Source organism: Podarcis vaucheri (assembly GCF_965113315.1).
Source record: "Podarcis vaucheri genome assembly, chromosome: 12".
NCBI lineage: Eukaryota > Metazoa > Chordata > Lepidosauria > Squamata > Lacertidae > Podarcis > Podarcis vaucheri.
This window is the reverse complement of record NC_138750.1, coordinates 55,738,587-55,758,332: the sequence shown is the minus strand read 5'-3', so window position 1 is coordinate 55,758,332 and position 19,746 is coordinate 55,738,587. Positions and strand designations below refer to the sequence as shown.

At 43.8% G+C, this 19,746-nt stretch overlaps 2 protein-coding genes across 3 annotated transcripts in view; one reads left to right on the top strand and one right to left on the bottom strand.

The window, feature by feature from the left end:
- Positions 1-19,746, bottom strand: part of LOC309514833 (uncharacterized protein) — an 80,028-nt gene that overhangs the window by 13,809 nt on the left and 46,473 nt on the right. The window lies entirely within an intron of this gene.
- LOC309514935 (solute carrier family 22 member 13-like) lies at positions 2,402-18,405 on the top strand. Of its 2 annotated transcripts, none has more exons than XM_082192445.1 (10): positions 2,402-2,788; positions 5,945-6,048; positions 6,973-7,127; positions 8,668-8,836; positions 10,164-10,284; positions 11,374-11,468; positions 12,836-13,050; positions 14,422-14,530; positions 15,520-15,729; positions 18,047-18,405. In XM_082192445.1, exons 1-10 carry the CDS (start codon positions 2,417-2,419, stop codon positions 18,138-18,140), a joined length of 1,644 nt encoding a protein of 547 aa, XP_082048571.1. In that variant the 5' UTR covers positions 2,402-2,416; the 3' UTR covers positions 18,141-18,405. The 2 variants fall into 2 exon arrangements, with proteins under 2 accessions (XP_082048571.1, XP_082048572.1); XM_082192446.1 differs by lacking the exon at positions 2,402-2,788 and adding an exon at positions 2,944-3,039.

Here is a 19,746-nt window from a genome sequence, read left to right as displayed (position 1 = left end):
ATACTGGTGGAATACAGGGTTTTTAAAAGGCAGATACCCCTTTAAAACCCAAAATGAACACAAAGCATGATTTGCCCCTTCCTTACATACTATATATGTGTGGTGGTTTCTCCATGAGAGTCAGCCATTCATTCTGTAACCAACAGGACAATCCAATGTAACTTTCCAACTAAGTGACACTTGGATGTCCCTGAAAGGTACCTAAGTGTAAATATTTTTATTGAAGGGTTTTCTGAACACACAAATAACAAATATCAACATAAGACAGAATCATAGTACTTTTGCTGTTCACTGTGAAATCCAGTAGATTAAGCCATAGGTCTTCATGGGTTGATGGGGGTACTTATGGTGTGACTACACCTGTTAACATACGAAATAACTAAAAACAAAAAGGTGTCAGAGCCATCTGTTTTTACATTCCTGTTAATTTTTCAGCTAAATCAATTTGCCAAATGTTTCTGTGCCACCTGGATAATGTTAACCTGAGACCAGTTTTCAAGTGGTCGCTTATCAGCTAATGAGCCGCCACCATAAAAAATCTATTTATTTCAGCTGCCTTGTCAAACTTGTACTGCCAAAACTGGTACCTCTCTAACACTGGGTTTCTCCAGTTTTCAACAAGATTGCCTGGTAAGCACAACTTAAGGTAAAGATAAAGGGACCCCTGACCATTAGGTTCAGTCATGACCAACTCTGGGGTTGTGGCGCTCATCTCACTTTATTGGCCGAGGGAGCCAGCGTACAGCTTCCAGGTCATGTGGCCAGCATGACTAAGCCGCTTCTGGTGAACCAGAGCAGTGCATGGAAACGCCGTTTACCTTCCCGCTGGAGTGGTACCTATTTATCTACTTGCACTTTGACATGCTTTTGAACTGCTAGGTTGGCAGGAGCAGGGACCGAGCAATGGGAGCTTACTCCATCACGGGGATTCGAACCGCCGACCTTCTGATTGGCAAGTCCTAGACTCTGTGGTTTAACCCACAGTGCCACCCGCATCCCACAAGCACAACTTAGCTGGTCCATTTTACACTTCAGGCAAAACAGGGCCTGCAGTGCAGACATTCAGTACGGACTGCTGTTAGCTCGCAGGGGAAACGGGACAACTCCTGGCCGCATGGCATTCCTTTGGGGCTGTTTATGGACTCAGGAGAATACATAAGGAAAAAAATGTCTAATAACTCCCCCACTTCAGACTAAAAGCATTTGTGTTCAGTGTCGGATGCAAACCTTGGTTTGTGCCTGCCAGCAATGAACTCTCAAACAGCAGCGGTTTGCAGCCCTTGAGTGTTTATTCTCCTTGCTCAGCCCTGGTTCTGCTAAGTTCTTATGCTGATGAATCCCAGCTACTTCTGTGTCAGTTTAGAAAAATATAACGGAACAGTCCCTGACTCTTTCCTCAGGGTCTTTAGGTTTCTTGTCCTTCCTTCTCCCAATCTTCCTCTCTCCTTTTATAGCAAGCTCAGATAGACTCCAGGCTATCAGCTGCTAGGCCAAACAGACTGGACGCTGGACCAAATAAAACCCAGCAAAAAAGACTTGACGCCAACACCCCTCTCTCATTTTTGTCCTGCAGCAAACAATATTTACTGTATTTTTCGCTCTATAACACGCACCAGACCATTACACACACCTAGTTTTTAGAGGAGGAAAACAAACAAAAAAATTCTAAACGAAATAGTGGATATATGATTTTGTGGTTCATGCTGTGGCCACAGACATGTGATCTGACAGTGAGTTTGGAGTAGCCCAATGCAAAAATCCTGAGGATCCATGTGGATCCATGCTTTGTAACCACGGAGGAGGGAAGGAAGGGGAACCATGGATCCTCTGCTCACGACTGCAGCAGATCCCTCCTGCCACCCGCAGGCATTCGCTCCATAACACGTACAGACATTTCCCCTTACTTTCTAGGAGAAAAAAAGTGAGTGTTATGGTGCAAAAAATATGGTAAATGGCCCCCTCTTGTTGCTATAACTCATCTAAGGTTGCATACCTGCACACTGTACATTTAAAGCACAGTCTCTCTCATCACCCCAAGAACCCTGGGTAATGTTGTTTGTTAAATGTGCTGGGGATTTTAGCATTATTGGGGGTAAATTACAGTTCCCACGATCCTTTGCAGTGTTCTAAATGTTTGGTGTGGACGCAGCCGTACATGTTAATAGCCTCGAGGCTCGCTTTCTTTTTAATTGGAGGAAATACTAAAGTCAAAGGAACACCAGGACTGAATAAGAAGAGAACAATCAGAAAGAAAGTATAGCCTTGGCAGTAGCTGTGATAGGATATATTCCTTAAGTTTATCCGATGCCAGAGCCTGATTAATTATTCACTTAATCCATAGCCATGATTGTGTTTAAACATTAATTTCAGTCCCCAGGTGTGAGAAGCATGCAGACCGGCTGCCAAAGATCCCAGAATGATCAGATTTGGAGACATCTTGAAGGTGATCGGAGAATTCGGCAGGTTTCAGAAATGGCTGGTGGTGCTGAACTGCATCCCCAATTTCCTAATTCCCTTTCACGTGTTCGGACAAGTCTTCATTGTCATGGACGTGCCTCACCACTGCAACACGAACTGGATCCTTAATATTACCCAAAACCTGACCCAAGAGCAGCAGCTGAACTTGACCATTCCCAGGAAACCAGATGGCTCTTTTGAGGAATGCTCCATGTTTACTCCTGTGGAAGGCGATATCGATTCAATCATAAAAGACGGGCGAAATTCCACGGAAGCCTGCCGAGATGGTTGGGTGTACCCCACAGATCCAAAGCCATCGTTGCTGACAGAGGTATTTTACAGCCCTTGTGAAATAATTTGACTCTGTCTCTCCTGAAGGGTGTGTGTATGCGCGCACATCAATTGCTAACCATACTAGACAACTCTAAAGTGATTTCATTGGTGCTGTCCCTACAACTAAAAACCTGGATAGGGGAACGGACAGGTCAGGGAATGCTTTTGAAAAAAAAGCCAGTGAAGTTGGGTTTAAAAAGAAGAGACCATTACAGTTTAAGGATTATGAAATTTATATTAATTCTCTATGTAAGGCGCGGCTGATGGTACTTTCACTATGGTTCATTTTGTCCTTTTTTGTTGTGTGTTGAGCAAACAAACAAACGAATGAATGAATGAATGAAAAGAAAACAAAAACCAGTGAGCCTATGATAAAGTACCTTAATGTGGATAGATTAATAGCATTCCTCTTCTTTTAATCCAGATGTTACATATCATGGGATAGTTATCCTGAAGCTCTTTGATGTTGAAGCCTTGTTGGATGATGTGCTTATTTAATCCCCATTCTTAGTTTCTGAATCTGATTGCTGCAAGTATGAAACTCCACTGTCTGGGAGATAATATATTATTATTATTATTATTATTATTATTATTATTATTATTATTAACCAGATTTTGAAGCAGGGAGACAATTCAAGCAGTCCAGAGAGAGGAAAAGACGTCATATCGTCATTCCAGAACTTTACAGCAATGGATGTCAATAGTCCATGTTTCTTAAAGACAATTGCTTGTTAACTGTCTAGGTCTCAGTTGATAACTTTTAAAGAAATTAATGGCTTCAGCCTGTATTCCTCAAGTATATTTTGCAGTTGTAGGAATTCTCCCTGGTTTCCATTTTGTGAGGGAAACTCAGCATTAATGAGGCAAAAAAATAACAAGGCTTGAACGTTTAAACTGCTGTATGATCTTTTTTGGCTGGGATACAATTTTTATACTGTGGTAATAAGGATTACCTTTAATAAAGAGATTATGCCAGATCGCACATTTACCAAATGTGAGGCCTTGTAGGTCATGAGGAAGTCCTCTAACCATTTTGACACCTCTGTGAGGTAACGAGAAAGTTTTATTAATTTTTCTCTAATTCTCACGTGAGATAAATTTGGAATATTAGAGGCAGAAATGTCCCGTTTTCAGAGGCTCTCCTAAAAGCTACTAGCAAATGTTAATCTGTTTGTTTATGAAGATAATTCCATGTCACTTTTCATTTTTTCCCCTCCCCCCCCGCAGCATTTTATTTATTTATTAAAGTTCTTATGTTACATTGGTAAACATTATCATATTACATCACAAGGCTTATTATACTATAAATTTCAACATGTATACAAAGTTTATATACTAAAAGGGAAAAAAAGAAAAATGGACAAAAAACTATTCCAAAATCATATATGTACCAACACTTTGGACTTCCTGTCTATCCCGTTGTATATTCCTTTTTTACAAATGAATGTACTCTTATTATTGTATATTTCTTTCCATTTTATCTAATACATTCCTATATCAATATATATCCTTGGTCTTATTTCTCAACTCAGTCTCTCTCCAACGTCAGTCAAATGCCAGCTTAGATACTGCACCTTTACTGTATTTTTGAACATATATGTTATATCTATCCCACTTTCCCACAAATTTTTGTTTTGAGTTGCTTCTCAGGCTATTTGTCAACTGTGCCATTTCAGCAAATTCTTGTGGCTTGTTATGGCAATCCGTTATTGTCCATGTCACTTTTCAAGTGAGCCTTGCAAGGCAGTTTATATAGGAATGTGCATACATTAGCACTCTGTTAAAAAACAGCCAAAAAAGGGAGACTTTTTAAAAACTAGAAATCGCCTTCCCTCAGGGAGGAGGATGTTGCAGTTTTCAGATTTGGTGGCAGTTAGGGGAGGGAGAGAACACCTGAGCTGGAACAAGATGGCGGCTCTCTTGTCTCTCCTCTCCACAGGGGACAATTCTTTTTGAGCATTCTGGAATTTCCCCCAAAGAGGGGATTATGATGATGATGATGATGATGATGATGATGATTATTATTATTATTATCTTGCCCTACTTCCCAAAGGAGCCCAGGATGGCAAATAACAACTCAATAATTTTTTTAAAAGGGGGGGGGGAAACCCCACACCAAATACCCTCTCAAAGTTGAGAAAAACAATTTCTTTCCACCACCAAATACCTGGAGCTAACAGGAATGTTTTAAAATTCTGCCTCATGGAAGAAATTCTAAGATTATTTGGTTAAATATGTTAAGATAAATTAAATAGAACTACTTGTGAGTATCAGATTGGCCTAGGATATAAATATGTGATAATGTAGAATACTATGGATATAAGTCAAAATGAAAAGAAAGAAAGAGGTTAATTGGACTAAGTAAATTTTATGTGAAAGTAGTCTTGGAAAACTGCTACAATGATTTATATGGAAACTCAGCCAAGGGGATTCGAGGAAGTCACCCAACAATGATAACAAAAGTGGAATTGCTACAGTTAGGATATATGTTTGTTTGTTTTTTAATGTCTTATTTTTATGTTTGTGGATATGTCTGTTATAAATTTGGAAAACTAATACTTTTTTTGGGAAAAAAATAATAATTCTGCCTCAGCACTCAAGTCAAGTCAAGTTTTATTACGGCCGAAGCCAGTGACACTAAACACCACAAGATCAAACAACAAGAAATCAACAACAACCTCAGAAAAGAAAATAGGTTACACAAGGGAACTTCACAGTGTGCCATTCGAGAGAAAAGATTTACGCTTCCTAATTACTGAAGTGCAAAATTTAGCCACCTCATATGATATTGAGCTTGAGGAATCTTCCAGGAGGTCTTTTCGAAGAATTTCGGGGGAGGATTCCAAATAATATTGAAGGGGTATAAATTTTGATAGAAGCGGTAATAATGAGGGTGAGGAGAAGGTATTCTTCTAAGTGAGGGGACTTGACCAAGGTGGGGTAAAATTTGAGTCCACCCTTCAGCAGAAGTCCCAGGGCGCGTTAAAGCAATAAAATGGTATACATTATGAAAGCAAGTGAAACAGTTAAATTTTTAAAAAGAGCATGCTAATGCTATTCAAACAAAACCAGAAACAGTGTAGATTTGTGATATACTGTACACAATGCAGTGTCAGGAGAGGGAAGTACAAGGATTTTTCTTCTTTTTCTTTAGTTCAACTTGGTCTGTGACCGAAATAACTTAAAAGATGTCGCTCAGTCTATTTACATGGCGGGTGGCCTTGTGGGAGCCCTGGTCCTTGGCCCGCTGAGCGACTGGTAAGTATAACTTTGAGATGTCATGGAGAAGCTGAGAGAAAATGGCCACTCCATTTTCAGGAGGCGAAGGGGAGAGGCTTTTCTGCAATCCTCATCGGAAGCCTTTCTTCGTGTGCCTCCTCATTGAGAAGCCCGGAGGGTGGCAACATGAGAACAGGGCCTTTACTGTGGTGGCTCCCTGTTTGTGGAAAGCGCTCCCCAGGGAGGCTCACCTGGTGCCTTCATTATATATTTTTAGGTGCAAGGAGAAAACATTCCTCTTGAACCAGGCCGTTGGGAAGGGTGGGTCATGGTTTTGATGTTTTGTTTTTAATCATTTACTTGTTTTTTATCCTGTATTTTATGCTGTGAGATCTTACGATATACAGTGGTACCTCGGGTTACATACGCTTCAGGTTACACACTCCGCTAACCCAGAAATAGTGCTTCAGATTAAGAATTTTGCTTCAGGATAAGAACAGAAATTGGGCTCCGGCGGTGTGGCAGCAGCAGGAGGCCCCATTAGCTAAAGTGGTGCTTCAGGTTAAGAACAGTTTCAGGTGAAGTACGGACCTCCGGAACGAATTAAGTACTTAACCCGAGGTACCACTGTAAATCATCATCATCCCCACAATAACTCTGGGCTTATCCTCACTTCCTCTTGTCCCCCTGCTTTTTGTAGCACTCAGTCGGAGCAAACGAGAATTTGGGTTTCCCATGAAGCACCATTTGTTCCAATCTGTCAGTAAAGAGCGGTGTTTCCCCTTGGAAAGGAGCAGGACAAGGGGGAAACCACTCAGACCTGTGCTTTCTAGGCACGGTATAGGCAGAAGTAAGGATAAGCCCTCTGTGAGGTACCGGTAATAATAAAAAATAAAAAATAAAAAATTTAGTAGGCTTCCTTTTGCAGATTGACCCATCTTGTATTGCATTTCCCTCCTCCAGCACTGGAAGTCACATGATGATCCTGCTCAGCCTCCTCCTCATGGGCTCCTTTGGTGTTGGGGCAGGATTTTCTCCAAATTTCTACGTCTACATCGCCCTGAGATTCATCGTGGGCGCCGCTTTTGCTGGGATCAGCATCAGCATGTCAGCTTTAAGTGAGACACTTCCGATTCTCTGGGGAGGTTTAGGCCTTGCTGTCAAAAGAATCACACTCCATCTTTGGTATCCTCCAGATGTTTTGCACTAAACACAGTTTTGCTGCTTGGGGGGCAGTGCAAGTTACAGCCCAAAACATCTGTAGGGCATCTGGTTGGGGGCACTGCCGTACTCTATCCAACCTGCACAACTTGCTTTTTATGAATATATTGCCCTCCCCAAATACAGTGGATGCTCAGGTTGCGAACGTGATCCGTGCGGGAGGCATGTTCGCAACCTGCAGCGCTGCGCCTGCGCGGGTCGCAATTCGGCGCTCCTGCGCATGCACAAAGCGTGATTTAGTGGTCCTGCGCATGTGCGAGCTCCAAAACCCGGAAGTAACCCGTTCCGGTATTTCCGGGTTTGGCGCGGTGCACAACCTGAAAACATGCAACCTGAAGCGTCTGTAACCCGAGATATGACTGTAGATATATTTTCTCTCAAGGTAACATTGCTTAAAGGTGAATGTTGAGGTACAGTGCCGGATTTATGTATAAGGTAAACAAGCTATAGCCTAGGGCCCCACTCTCTTGGGAGCCCCCCAAAAATGTAAAAGGAAAAAACCTGAATGTACATTTCCAAAATATAAGATAAAAAAACAAATAAAATAAAACCTACATACAGCAACAGTGTTTTGTGTTGTGTAGGCTCCTATGATGTAAGTCATGGGCCCCTCCTGCTAGCCTGCTCCCTAAAATATCACTGGTTTGCTCATTTCTATATATAGGGTGCCTACATTCTGCATGTGCAAATGGCTTTAGATAACTGTTAGGTTCATAAATTACCATTTAGCATATATTCAACACAAAAAACAGCTACAATTTGTTGTTGACAAAGGACAGCTGGACATATAAAGGGCCCCATTATCTTCAGTAGCTTAGGGCCTCCTCAAACCTAAATCTGGCCCTGTTGAGGTACAGTGTCATTGTTCTGTACAGAAGCATCCCAACCATGAAATGAGATGCAGAGACGGCCCACTTGTTTGAGACACTTTAGGAGCCAATTTGCAAGGGGACTGAGGTAGGGTAAAGACTGTTTGGAGGACAGATGGAGCCTAGTGTGTCTGGTGGGTGGAAAGCACAGCACCTGCCTAGTTAAGGAAAGAGCCAGGCTGTGCCAGGCACGTCAGGTGAACTCTGATGGACATGATTTGTGTGTTTGTGTAAATGTGTGTCTCAAACTGGGGACCCAATCCAAATAATCAGTAACTGCTGCAAGCGTTCCAGCCTCCTCCTTGACATCATCACATTAATCCACCGTTATTTAATAATAATAATAATAATAATAATAATAATAATAATAATAATAATAATAATTTATTTATACCCCGCCCATTTGGCTGGGTTTCCCCAGCCACTCTGGGTGGCTTCCAACAAAACACTAAAATACAATAACCTAATAATAAAGCCGGGCGGTTAAATGATTTTATTTTTTTTAATGTGAGTGGTTGACAATGGCAAGGTCTTTTCCTGATACTGATTGTAACTTGAACCCTTTTAGCTTCAGAGTGGGTTGGGCCTTCCTATCGCCCGCTTGCAATGATCATCAGCTACTGCTTCCAAGGCGTTGGGCAGATGGCCTTGGCTGGTTTGGCATACTCGGTCCGTGACTGGAGGAACTACCAGTTTGCTGGCTCAGCTCCAGCGTTCGCCCTCTTTTTTTATATATGGTGAGTGTGCACAAGAACCAGAAATGAGCATAATGGGGCTGTGTGTAAAACAATACAGCATACTGTATATCATTAAGAGTAACAGGAGCATAGGCTCATAACCACCCTGTGTTTTAAGATCTGTCATATTTTATGATCTGCCAGGGACCAAGATAAAGCTCTATTTAGCTTGGGACAAAAATACTTGAAGGAGTACCTCTCACCCAAACTGCCCCTGAGTTAAGATCTGAGAGAAAAGATATGAATGCCTGTGGACCCACTAGTGTGGGTGATCAACAAAACAATTGGCTGGATGCTTATATTCAAAACATGGGGCTTTGTACACTCTCCTGCAGGGAGAGAGCAGCAGCAGCAGCAGAGACTGAACTCGCATTAGGAATATAGGTTGTTATGCCATTTCTTATGCCTTTCAGCTGTACACAACAGTTGACCTCTTTCTACCCCTCTTGCAATGAGCAGATCACACACTGTTAAGTAAGTTTTAAAATATTTACTTACAGATTCAAGGTCTCAGTTGTGCGTTGTTCCATACAGCAGCAAGGATAATACAGGCAAAATGCTCTTAGGTAGAAAATACAGAATATAGTTCCAAACACATGCTGTAAGATTGGGAGCGAGCTTCCACACATATCCTCCTTCATTGGTTATATGATGCAGAGGCATCACTTCCTCTTTGGACTGAGACCTGAGTCTGTCTAGGAATACAACTCTATGGTCCTTAACCCCTTCATGTACTAACTAGCAGTTAGGGTTGACTGCGATCTCCCACAGGTTTATTGCGGGAATGCCTTTTGGTTGTACTGCAACTGAATGAGAACTGTTGTGCCCAGGAGACTAGTTCATTAGGGCGAATGGGGCACATCCCCAGCAATCTCAATCTGCCCTCAGATGGCTCCCACCTAAGGCCTTTTTACTTACAAAAAGACACTGCCTGCCAGCTTCTTAGTCTCAGCGTTATCCCTTGTATAACTCAGCAGGGAGGAGAATGAGGATACAGGGCTCACCCAGATTTCCCCTTGCCCTGCTGTTTCCCCCCTGGGAAACTCTATTTTTTACCACTGAATCAAAGCAAACATCAAGGGACTTTTCTCCTGATTGACATTTGCTCCGATTTATTCCTAAAGAGCGGATTTTCCGTGGGGAAATAGCGGGACAAGGGCAAAGCTGCCAGGAAGGCATGGGACAAACAGGAAGCAGCAGACAAGCAGAAGTGTGGAGAAGCCCACAACTAGAATTAGTTGGCCCTGCCCTGCCATTGGCTCTTGCTCCACCTACTGTTGGTTTCATTGACTCCCACCCATGCTTCACAAACTCTTGTCTTTTTCAGGGTTCTTCCCAAGTCTGCGCGATGGCTTCTGACAAAAGGGAAGGTTGAGGAAGCCAAAAAGGTGCTTCGAAAGGCTGCTTCAGTTAACAAACGAACCGTCGCAGAAGAACTGCTCAACCAGGTAGCAAAGCCTGGGATTTCTATTGCTCCTTTTCTGGAAATGTCTGGGGAGGATATTGAGGGAAAGCAGCATAGAAACACAATAAAGGTAAAGGGGTAAAGGGACCCCTGACCATTAGGTCCAGTCGTGGCTGACTCTGGGGTTGCGGCGCTCATCTCGCTTTATTGGCCGAGGGAGCCGGCGTACAGCTTCCGGGTCATGTGGCCAGCATGACTAAGCCGCTTCTGGCGAACCAGAGCAGCGCACAGAAACGCTGTTTACCTTCCCACCAGAGCAGTACCTATTTATCTACTTGCACTTTGACGTGCTTTTGAACTGCTAGGTTGGCAGGAGCAGGGACTGAGCAACGGGAGCTCACCCCGTCATAGGAATTTGAACGGCTGACCTTCTGATCGGCAAGTCCTAGGCTCTGTGGTTTAACCCACAGCGCCACCCGCGTCCCCAGAAACACAATAGATCATATCAATCCAATACTCTAGTCTCTCATGCTGCATTAAATTTTTTTTTTTTAATCTGTTGCATATCCACCTCAAGCATTCCTTATTAAGCTGTTAGCCTGTCCCTCCAAACTCATTTTGTTTTATTTACAACAAAATGTATATCCATTCCCACCCTTCCTCCAAGGAGGTAAGGAGGACAGCTTACACCGTGTGTGAAACATTCTCCAGATGTTGTGCAACTGCGGCTCCCATCACCCTCAGTGAGCATAACCAAGGCTGGGGAATCCCATGAGTTACAGTTCAAAAACCCCTGGAGGACCACAGGTCCCCTACATTTGGCTTACATCGTTCCCCATTCCCTGCTTTAGCCTCCTTATAGGCCTGTGAGATTTGGGCAGGGGGAGAGATGAGTCGAAGTACACCCAGTGAGTTTTGTGGCTGAGTGGAATCTCTCCAGTCTTAGTTCAACTTGCTAACCCACCTGGCACCCTGGCTGTTTGGAACTAAAACTCACATCAGGCCAAGCCAGCACAGCTGCCCTGACAGATGGGTATGATGGGAGTTGTAGTTCAAAGCCACTAGAGGGCACCAGATTGGGGAAAACTGTCCTTTGATGTTCTGTGTCTCTCTTGTCTTGCACATTTTGAAGCTGGCTCCAGAAGAGAAGGTGAAATCTGGGAATATTCTGGATCTTTGCAAGAATCCGCGTCTAAGGATTTTGACTTTAATCATGGTCGTAGTCTGGTAAGAATTCTGAAGTACAGTGGTGCCCCGCAATACGAATGCCTCGCAAGACGGAAAACTCGCTAGACGAAAGAGTTTTCCGTTTTGGAGGTGCTTCGCAAAACGAATTTCCTATGGGCTTGCTTCGCAAGACGAAAATATCTTGCGAGTTCCTGCGGGTTTTTTTCCCTTTCCCCCCCTTTTTCTAAGCCGCTAAGTTGCTAAAAGCCGCTAATAGCGCTAATCCTCTAATCCATCAATGGGCTTGCTTCGCAAGACGAAAAAACCGCTAGACGAAGAGACTCACAGAACGGATTCTTTTCGTCTTGCAAGGGACCACTGTACATTAATTCAGCAACCAATATATAATATGCAAGTGGCTTCAGTTTTGTGTGTGTTGTTTAAACTTCCTTGTTATTGTTTCTTCATGTACAAAATGAGCACAACCAGCAACTTACGGCTAAACCTTTGTATGGTCTGTATGGTCCAAGGCAGGACTTTTCTCTTACCCTTGGTTGCCACACTGAGAATTAATTTTTATTAATTAAAATATTTTAATGTCACACTTCCAGGGTGGCTGACAATGAAAGCATAGCACACACGCTGCAAATGTCAAGAATTGTCAAATAAATAAAAGAGCGGCAAGCAGCAAGGAAAACACAAAAATCAGTGGGATGGGTGGAATGAAAACCATACCCACTTGTCAAACAAAGGTCTTTGCCAGGTGCCAAAATGACATCAGAGTTGCTGATGTGCAGGCCTGCTTCTGGAGCGCGTGTTCTGCAAATACGATGCCTCTGATGTGATCCTTTTTCAAGTCACCATCTTTGGATGCTGGTGGTCCAGGAAGAAGCACCTTGGCAAATGACTGCAAGGTTCAGGCAGGGCTGTCTGACAGAATGCAGCCATTGAGATCTACATCTAGGTAGCTGCACACACAGCTACCGGTCAAATAGAACAAAGGAATGTTTGGGGCAATGGGCAAAATGCTTTTGCTGTGCCCCAGATGGATAGTTTTTAGGCTGTTTTTATCCTTCTTCATGACACACATTGACACCACCTGTTTTGCTGTTGTTTCGCTATAATTTCCAAGAGGCAGCTGTGTTAGTCCGAGGCAGCAAAAAAGAGAAGAGTTGGTTTCTTCAGAGACTTCAAACGCTGCCTATAAAGGTTCACAGTCATGAGGACTAGGATTTAAAATGATGATTTAGACTCTGAGGAAGCTGAATTCTGCGTTCAGTTCTAGGGCATTGTAGAACTGTATCCCAATGCTGTGCCCTTGTTCTAACCAGCACTGAAGTTTAGTGGTGGGCTTGTGTGAGCCGGGAATTAAAATGAACAATAGCAATAAATGCAGAATGAACAGTAATTTCTTGCTTGGTTCTCAGGTTTGCAGACAGTCTTGTGTATTACGGAGTGAGCCACCAGGTTGGGGATTTTGGCTTGGACATCTACATGACCCAGCTTGTGTTTGGAGCTGTGGAAATACCATCTCGAGCCTCCTGTATCTTCCTCCTCCAGTGGATGGGGAGGAAGAAATGCCAGGCCGCTTGGCTTTTCCTAGGCGGAGTCATGTGCTTGATCATCCCTGCTATTCCAACAGGTAAAAAAGCCACTTGAGGGAGAAAACCTCTAAGGCAAACTGCAAGGCAGGCAAGGGGAACCTGCACCCTCCAGATGTTGCTGAATTTCAATTCCGATCATCCCTGAGCATTGGCCACCTTGGCTGGGGGATGATGGGAGTTGAAGTTCAACATCTGGCGGGCCAAAGGTTCCCCATCCCTAATGCAAGAAGTGACCCACAGACCCCTGGCTATACAGAACTGCTTCAGAAGGACACAGATGTGCCTGTATATTCTCAGAACTTGTCTTGTGTTTGTGCAGAGTGTTCCCCCTTTTGTCTCTTTCTTCATAGACAGGACACAACAGGCAAGCACTGTTGGAGTTAAAGGGAGCTATAAGGCCTGAGCCCTGGGTCTTTTGCACTGGGGACCTGATCTTCTGCCCCTTGCTGCTTTTTTGAACCATTTTTTTAATAATAAGGGGAAAAAAACATGTTCCTTTCCCCGTTTCTGTCCTCCCACTTCCTCCTTTCCACTGAGATCCTCAAGGGACTAAGTTCTGAGAAACAAACAGGCCACAGGTTTGCATAGTTACATTAGCCAGTATATAGGTATGCTTGCAAATCTAGAAGCAGTTACTGAAATTTAAATAGAAACCCATGCCTTCCAATATTTCTCAAATGAAACTAGGAACACCCAGTGCCTTTTTTTCTTAAAAAAAAAATGTTCAAGGGTATTCTCATTTCCTTACTCATATTGAAATACTGCCCCTCAATGAGGCCAAAGTTAGATTCACAAAATATTTAGGGGTGCATCCCCTTGCGTGCCCCAAGAAGAAAAGCACTGGGAACGTTCCAAGGAAAAGCATGACATTCCGGGATCAAAACAGAAACTGCGACGGCTTCTGTAAATCTGGGACTGTCCCTGGAAAATAGCGACATTTGGAGGGTCTGGAAATCTTAACAGGGGAAGACTGTGAGAAAGTGGCCTGAAATGTGGACTATATAAAGAAATAAAAATAAATAAAAGTAAATGATGGTTTAGTATTATGTGGTGACACAGCAATCTCTAGCCCAGTATTAGCGACTGATGGCATCTCTCTAGGTCACAGAAGAGGTTCTTCTGCATCACTTCCTACACCGCTAGATTCTCCAAAATGGAGAAATTGAACCTGAGAGCTTCTGCAACCAAAGCAAGGGCTCTAATACTGCCAGTCTTCTCCCCAAATGAGCCCCAGAAACCATTCTAGCTACCCATAGATTTGTGGTGACAATATTTCCGGATTTCTGTAGGACCACAGGTAACATTTCAGAACTGGATTAGACATTTTTATAGGCCTGTGGTCTTTCAACAATGCCTTACCTTGGTTTTTTGTGGTCTGGTTTCTAACCTCCCTGCCTGTCTTTGCCCAGACTTCCCTGTGATTGTGACGGTGCTGGCTGTTATTGGCAAGTCTGCGTTGGCTGCCTCCTTTTCAACCACCTATGTGTTTTCTGCTGAAATCTTTCCCACAGTTATCAGGTGAGGATATCTTGGGTATAGGCGCTTAGAAAATGAATTTCAACTTTCAGTTTTACCTGGGCAGTTTTGCCCACAGGCATAATGACAACAAAGGGGGCTTTAAATCTTGCATGAGAACTATCTTTTATTCTATGTAACAAAGAATTCTAGTAGATTTGACTGTGCTTTTACTGTATATGTAGTGGTTCTTGGTGTTTTTGGATGATGCCCATGGCCTTTTGGCTTGTGCAATAAAGTTTATGAAAATGGTATCATTTAACTGGAGGTATACGCAAAAGATTCAAGTGCCTGAACTTTGAGGTCTTCAGTGCATATTCTGAAAATTCTGAGATATGAATCCTCCACATATTGTGCTATAAATAAGTGCAGGACATTGACAGTATATCTTGTCAATTTTGTGTTGGACCTGACCGCAATGCTCTTCCGAAGCAAAATAAAGGGGAGCATTGTGTTGTGCCCCAAGATATGCCCTCAGGTTAGGGGGCTCAGCCCAAGGAAGGTAAACCCTTTTACCAGATTGCTTGCCAAAGAGAGCAGTTAGCAATGAAATGAATGAGCCCAATTTTAGACATGTTCATTGATTTCAGTGAGTCTGTTCTGAGTAAAGCATAGCTAAACACCATCCAATGTACACAGCTACATATATTCATGAAAACAACATATTTTAAATGCATTGCGTTTGGCAAAATTGATTGCCAAGATGGGTGCAATAGGCAAAATAGCATACTTCTAATGTTTGTGATAGTGCACTAAAGTGACGAAATCATAAACTGCTGCAGAAATGTGGTGAACTGCATTTAAGACTGAAAAACCCCCGAGAACATTAGAGATACCAAAACCGAGATATTTGTCCTTTCCTTCCTGTTGTGTACCGTAATTGTTTACTGCATAGTGTGGCTGATTTGCTTCTGGAAACTTGCCCCTGGCAGGGCACATCTGTCTGTGCCTCCTCTCAGGCATCTCTCTCTGTGTTTTGCTACTTCCACCAGGCAAAGCAGTTTAGGCTTGTGCTCCATGGTTGGCAGAGTAGGGGGCATCCTTGCCCCGCTGATTGTTCTCCTGAGCAAATACCACCCTTCTATTCCCATGGTGATGCTTGGAGGCACAGCTCTGTTTGCGGGAATCCTCTGCTTTTTTCTTCCTGAGACACAGAACCAGGATCTTCAGGACGACATCAGAGACTCCCCAGCAAGCCAGAGGTGAGTTGCATGGAATTCTAGAAATATAGGAAGTATATAAGTTCACATTTTGTACATTGCATGCCCTCAAGCTGCTCCATTCTGCCCCCATCCCATTGTGTTAAGTCCTGGTAAAACACTGCCCCTCTTTTGGGGAGAAGTAAGTCCACTGAGGACTATGGGCTTTTCTCCAGAATATAAAGGTTTAACTACATATGACAACATTAATGATGAATGAGTTTTATGTTTTGAAAAATTTAGCACCAGGTTCCTGCCATAGTTGTTGCTGGGATTGCCGCTTAAGCTTCTCTTCTCAAGCTACAATCTTTGTGAAATTTGCCCCTCCACTGAAAGCAAATTAGCTTTCAGAAAATGCTAGGGTGGCTTAAGTTAGCAATAGTGTTCAGGAGTTTGGGGGTAGGGAAGATTTGGTTGCCATAGAGGGGGAAATTTAATGGAGACAGAGGAGAAAAAGCATTCCTCACTCCATGCACTCTGATCTTGATAACAATCCCCTTCTGTGTCTCATACTTAGTTTAAAAACACACACAAATGTGATTGCTAATTGTGGGGTGACCAGTTTCATGTAACCAACATGCTTAAGTCTAGTTAATGTGTGAAGGGGTTAACACCATAGAGTAAGCTGTCCTGCCAGGCTTAGCTATGCCATCCCCTCCAACATCCTGCTGATCAAAATTGGGATGCTTATCTTTTTGGTCTTGATCCAAAGCAAAAAACCATAGAATCATAGAATCATAGAGTTGGAAGAGACCACAAGGGCCATCGAGTCCAACCCCCTGCCAAGCAGGAAACACCATCAGAGCACTCCTGACATATGGTTGTCAAGCCTCTGCTTAAAGACCTCCAAAGGAGGAGACTCCACCACACTCCTTGGCAGCAAATTCCACTGTCGAACAGCTCTTACTGTCAGGAAGTTCTTCCTAATGTTTAGGTGGAATCTTCTTTCTTGTAGTTTGGATCCATTGCTCCGTGTCCGCTTCTCTGGAGCAGCAGAAAACAACCTTTCTCCCTCCTCCATGTGACATCCTTTTATATATTTGAACATGGCTATCATATCACCCCTTAACCTCCTCTTCTCCAGGCTAAACATGCCCAGCTCCCTTAGCCGTTCCTCATAAGGCATCGTTTCCAGGCCTTTGACCATTTTGGTTGCCCTCCTCTGGACACGTTCCAGTTTGTCAGTGTCCTTCTTGAACTGTGGTGCCCAGAACTGGACACAGTACTCCAGGTGAGGTCTGACCAGAGCAGAATACAGTGGCACTATTACTTCCCTTGATCTAGATGCTATACTCCTATTGATGCAGCCCATAATTGCACTGGCTTTTTTAGCTGCCGCATCACACTGTTGGCTCATGTCAAGTTTGTGGTCAACCAAGACTCCTAGATCCTTTTCACATGTACTGCTCTCAAGCCAGGTGTCACCCATCTTGTATTTGTGCCTCTCATTTTTTTTGCCCAAGTGCAATACTTTACATTTCTCCCTGTTAAAATTCATCTTGTTTGTTTTTGCCCAGTTCTCTAATCTGTCAAGGTCGTTTTGAAGTGTGATCCTGTCCTCTGGGGTGTTAGCCACCCCTCCCAGTTTGGTGTCATCTGCAAATTTGATCAGGATGCCCTTGAGTCCATCATCCAAGTCGTTGATAAAAATGTTGAATAAGACCGGGCCCAAGACAGAACCCTGTGGCACCCCACTAGTCACTCTTCTCCAGGATGAAGAGGAACCATTGATGAGCACCCTTTGGGTTCGGTCAGCCAGCCAGTTACAAATCCACTGAGTGGTAGCATAGTCAAGGCCGCATTTTACCAGCTTCTTTACAAGAATATCATGGGGCACCTTGTCAAATGCCTTGCTGAAATCAAGGTAGGCTACATCCACTGCGTTCCCTTCATCTACCAGGCTTGTAATTCTATCAAAAAATGAGATCAGGTTAGTCTGACATGACTTATTTTTCAGAAATCCATGCTGACTATTGGTGATCACAGCATTCCTTTCTAGGTGCTCACAGACTGTTTGCTTAATGATCTGCTCCAGAATCTTCCCTGGTATTGATGTCAGACTGACTGGGCGATAATTATTTGGGTCTTTTGGTCTGGTGCTCTAGCACAAGACTGCTAATTTGTGCAAGAGCACAGGGCCAAAAAAACAGGACATTTTGGGTTCCAATCAGAAGCCAGGATGGTTTCTGCTCACCCCCTGTAACCACAGATGGATGACAGCTTGGAAGTCTCCAAGGAAGAGATGACAGTGATGGTGATGAGGCTAGTGGGTGATAGAGGGCTACTTTATGTCATGTTTATTTATATTCCCTTTCATTAGGTCCAACAAGGCTGTCAACGGTAGCTTTGAAAATGGACCTGTGCAGACAGAAGATGGCCAACTGAAAGAAGCCGCCATCACTACACACTTCTAGCAGAAATAACACTTGGATCCAAAGGACATATAGCAAAGATTTCAGGGATGAGTGAATTGGTTGTTTTGATTTCTCCCCGTTTCTCATCTCTCAAAACTCTAGTTCTTCACATTCCCTCACCGGTTTCTTCAGTCCTCGTGAAGATTTACCAGCACTTTAGTGCGAATTTCTCCTAATACGCACATTTTTGTACACACCTTTCTCTGATACAATGCATTTTGGTATGTTGTTTTCACTAATATATGCATTTCTTTGCCCACTTCAATATATGCATGTTCAATCTCCGCTTGGCTGGAGAGCAGCATTTCAATATTTGGGGAAGTGCGAGTTCCAAAGGACAGCATATTGTTTCAAAAAGAGCAAACTCTGCTGGTTTGTCTTTCAGTGCAGACTGAATTGCATTCCTCTGCTCACATTAGAGCACTCAGTTCAACTCCCTAAATAACCTCAGTGGTGGAGGAAAACATGCCTTTTTTTTTTCATGCTCAGGGTTCCAGGTCCAATCACCAGGTTCTCCTATTAGGAAGCTCTCTGGATGAGGCATGTTCTGTGCGTGCACCAAGTCACCAATTCGAAACTCTGGAGAGATGTGATTAGACATTAATGGGTTCATGGATGAGCCCATGAAGCAGCAATAAGGCAGCTTTGTGCTCTCATAAGACACAACGTGGCATCAGCAATATGAATTTGCTGGCCCAGGTGCAGTGAAGCCGTGGGAAGTTGGGGCTAAGGCATGGTGAAGCTGCAAGCATTTGGCGATAAAAAGGGCTACAACTTTCTTTATTACAGTTGCTAGCAGGTTTTGGCACAGGTGTTGGGTGTGTGTTCAGCAGCTGCTGGTTCACCAAGATGAAGAATTGCCCCATGGCATACATCAAATTAGGGATGCGGGTGGTGCTGTGGGTTAAAGCACAGAGCCTACGATGTGCTGATCAGAAGGTCAGCGGTTCGAATCCCCATGACAGGGTGAGCTCCCTTTGCTCGGTCCCTGCTACTGCCAACCTAGCAGTTCGAAAGCACATCCAAGTGCAAGGAGATAAATAGGTACTGCTCCGGCGGGAAGGTAAACGGCGTTTCCATGCGTTGCTCTGGTTCGCCAGAAGCGGCTTAGTCATGCTGGCCACATGACCTGGAAGCTGTACGCAGGCTCCCTCGGCCAATAAAGCGAGTTGAGAACGGCAACCCCAGAGTCGGTCACGACTGGACCTAATGGTCAGGGGTCCTTTACCTTTACCTATACATCAAATTGGGGTGACTCTCTGTGAGCACCATCTTGGCCCACCAGCCCCTGTCTGGGCATTCAGACAGAAGCATCACCCCTGGATCTCCTTAACAGCATAGCATAGTTTTCAACCTTTTTGAATCCATAGCTCCCTTGACCACCTGCATTCTTTCTGCAGCAGCCTTGTGGGGCTCCGGTGCCCAGTTATGTCACCGCTTGCCTGCAGAGCTAGCAGCCTCTCACCCTTTTTTTAACACCTTCCCTTGTGGAGTGTTCCCTCAGCCTCCTCTCCCCTTTCCTTGGGATTCCTTTGGGCAGCTGCTCCTGCCTCCCCTAGTCTCTAAGCTGCCCCTCACTTGCCCCAGAGAGAGGTGTCTCCTCACA

What these genes read in the sequence shown, in the direction of transcription:
- LOC309514935 (XM_082192445.1), top strand. Translation starts at nt 2,417, where the DNA reads ATGATCAGATTTGGAGACATCTTGAAGGTGATCGGAGAATTCGGCAGG. An exon ending in TTAATCATGGTCGTAGTCTG is followed by an intron (nt 11,469 to 12,835) that starts GTAAGAATTCTG and finishes CTTGGTTCTCAG; the next exon opens with GTTTGCAGACAGTCTTGTGT. An exon ending in ATCTTTCCCACAGTTATCAG is followed by an intron (nt 14,531 to 15,519) that starts GTGAGGATATCT and finishes TACTTCCACCAG; the next exon opens with GCAAAGCAGTTTAGGCTTGT.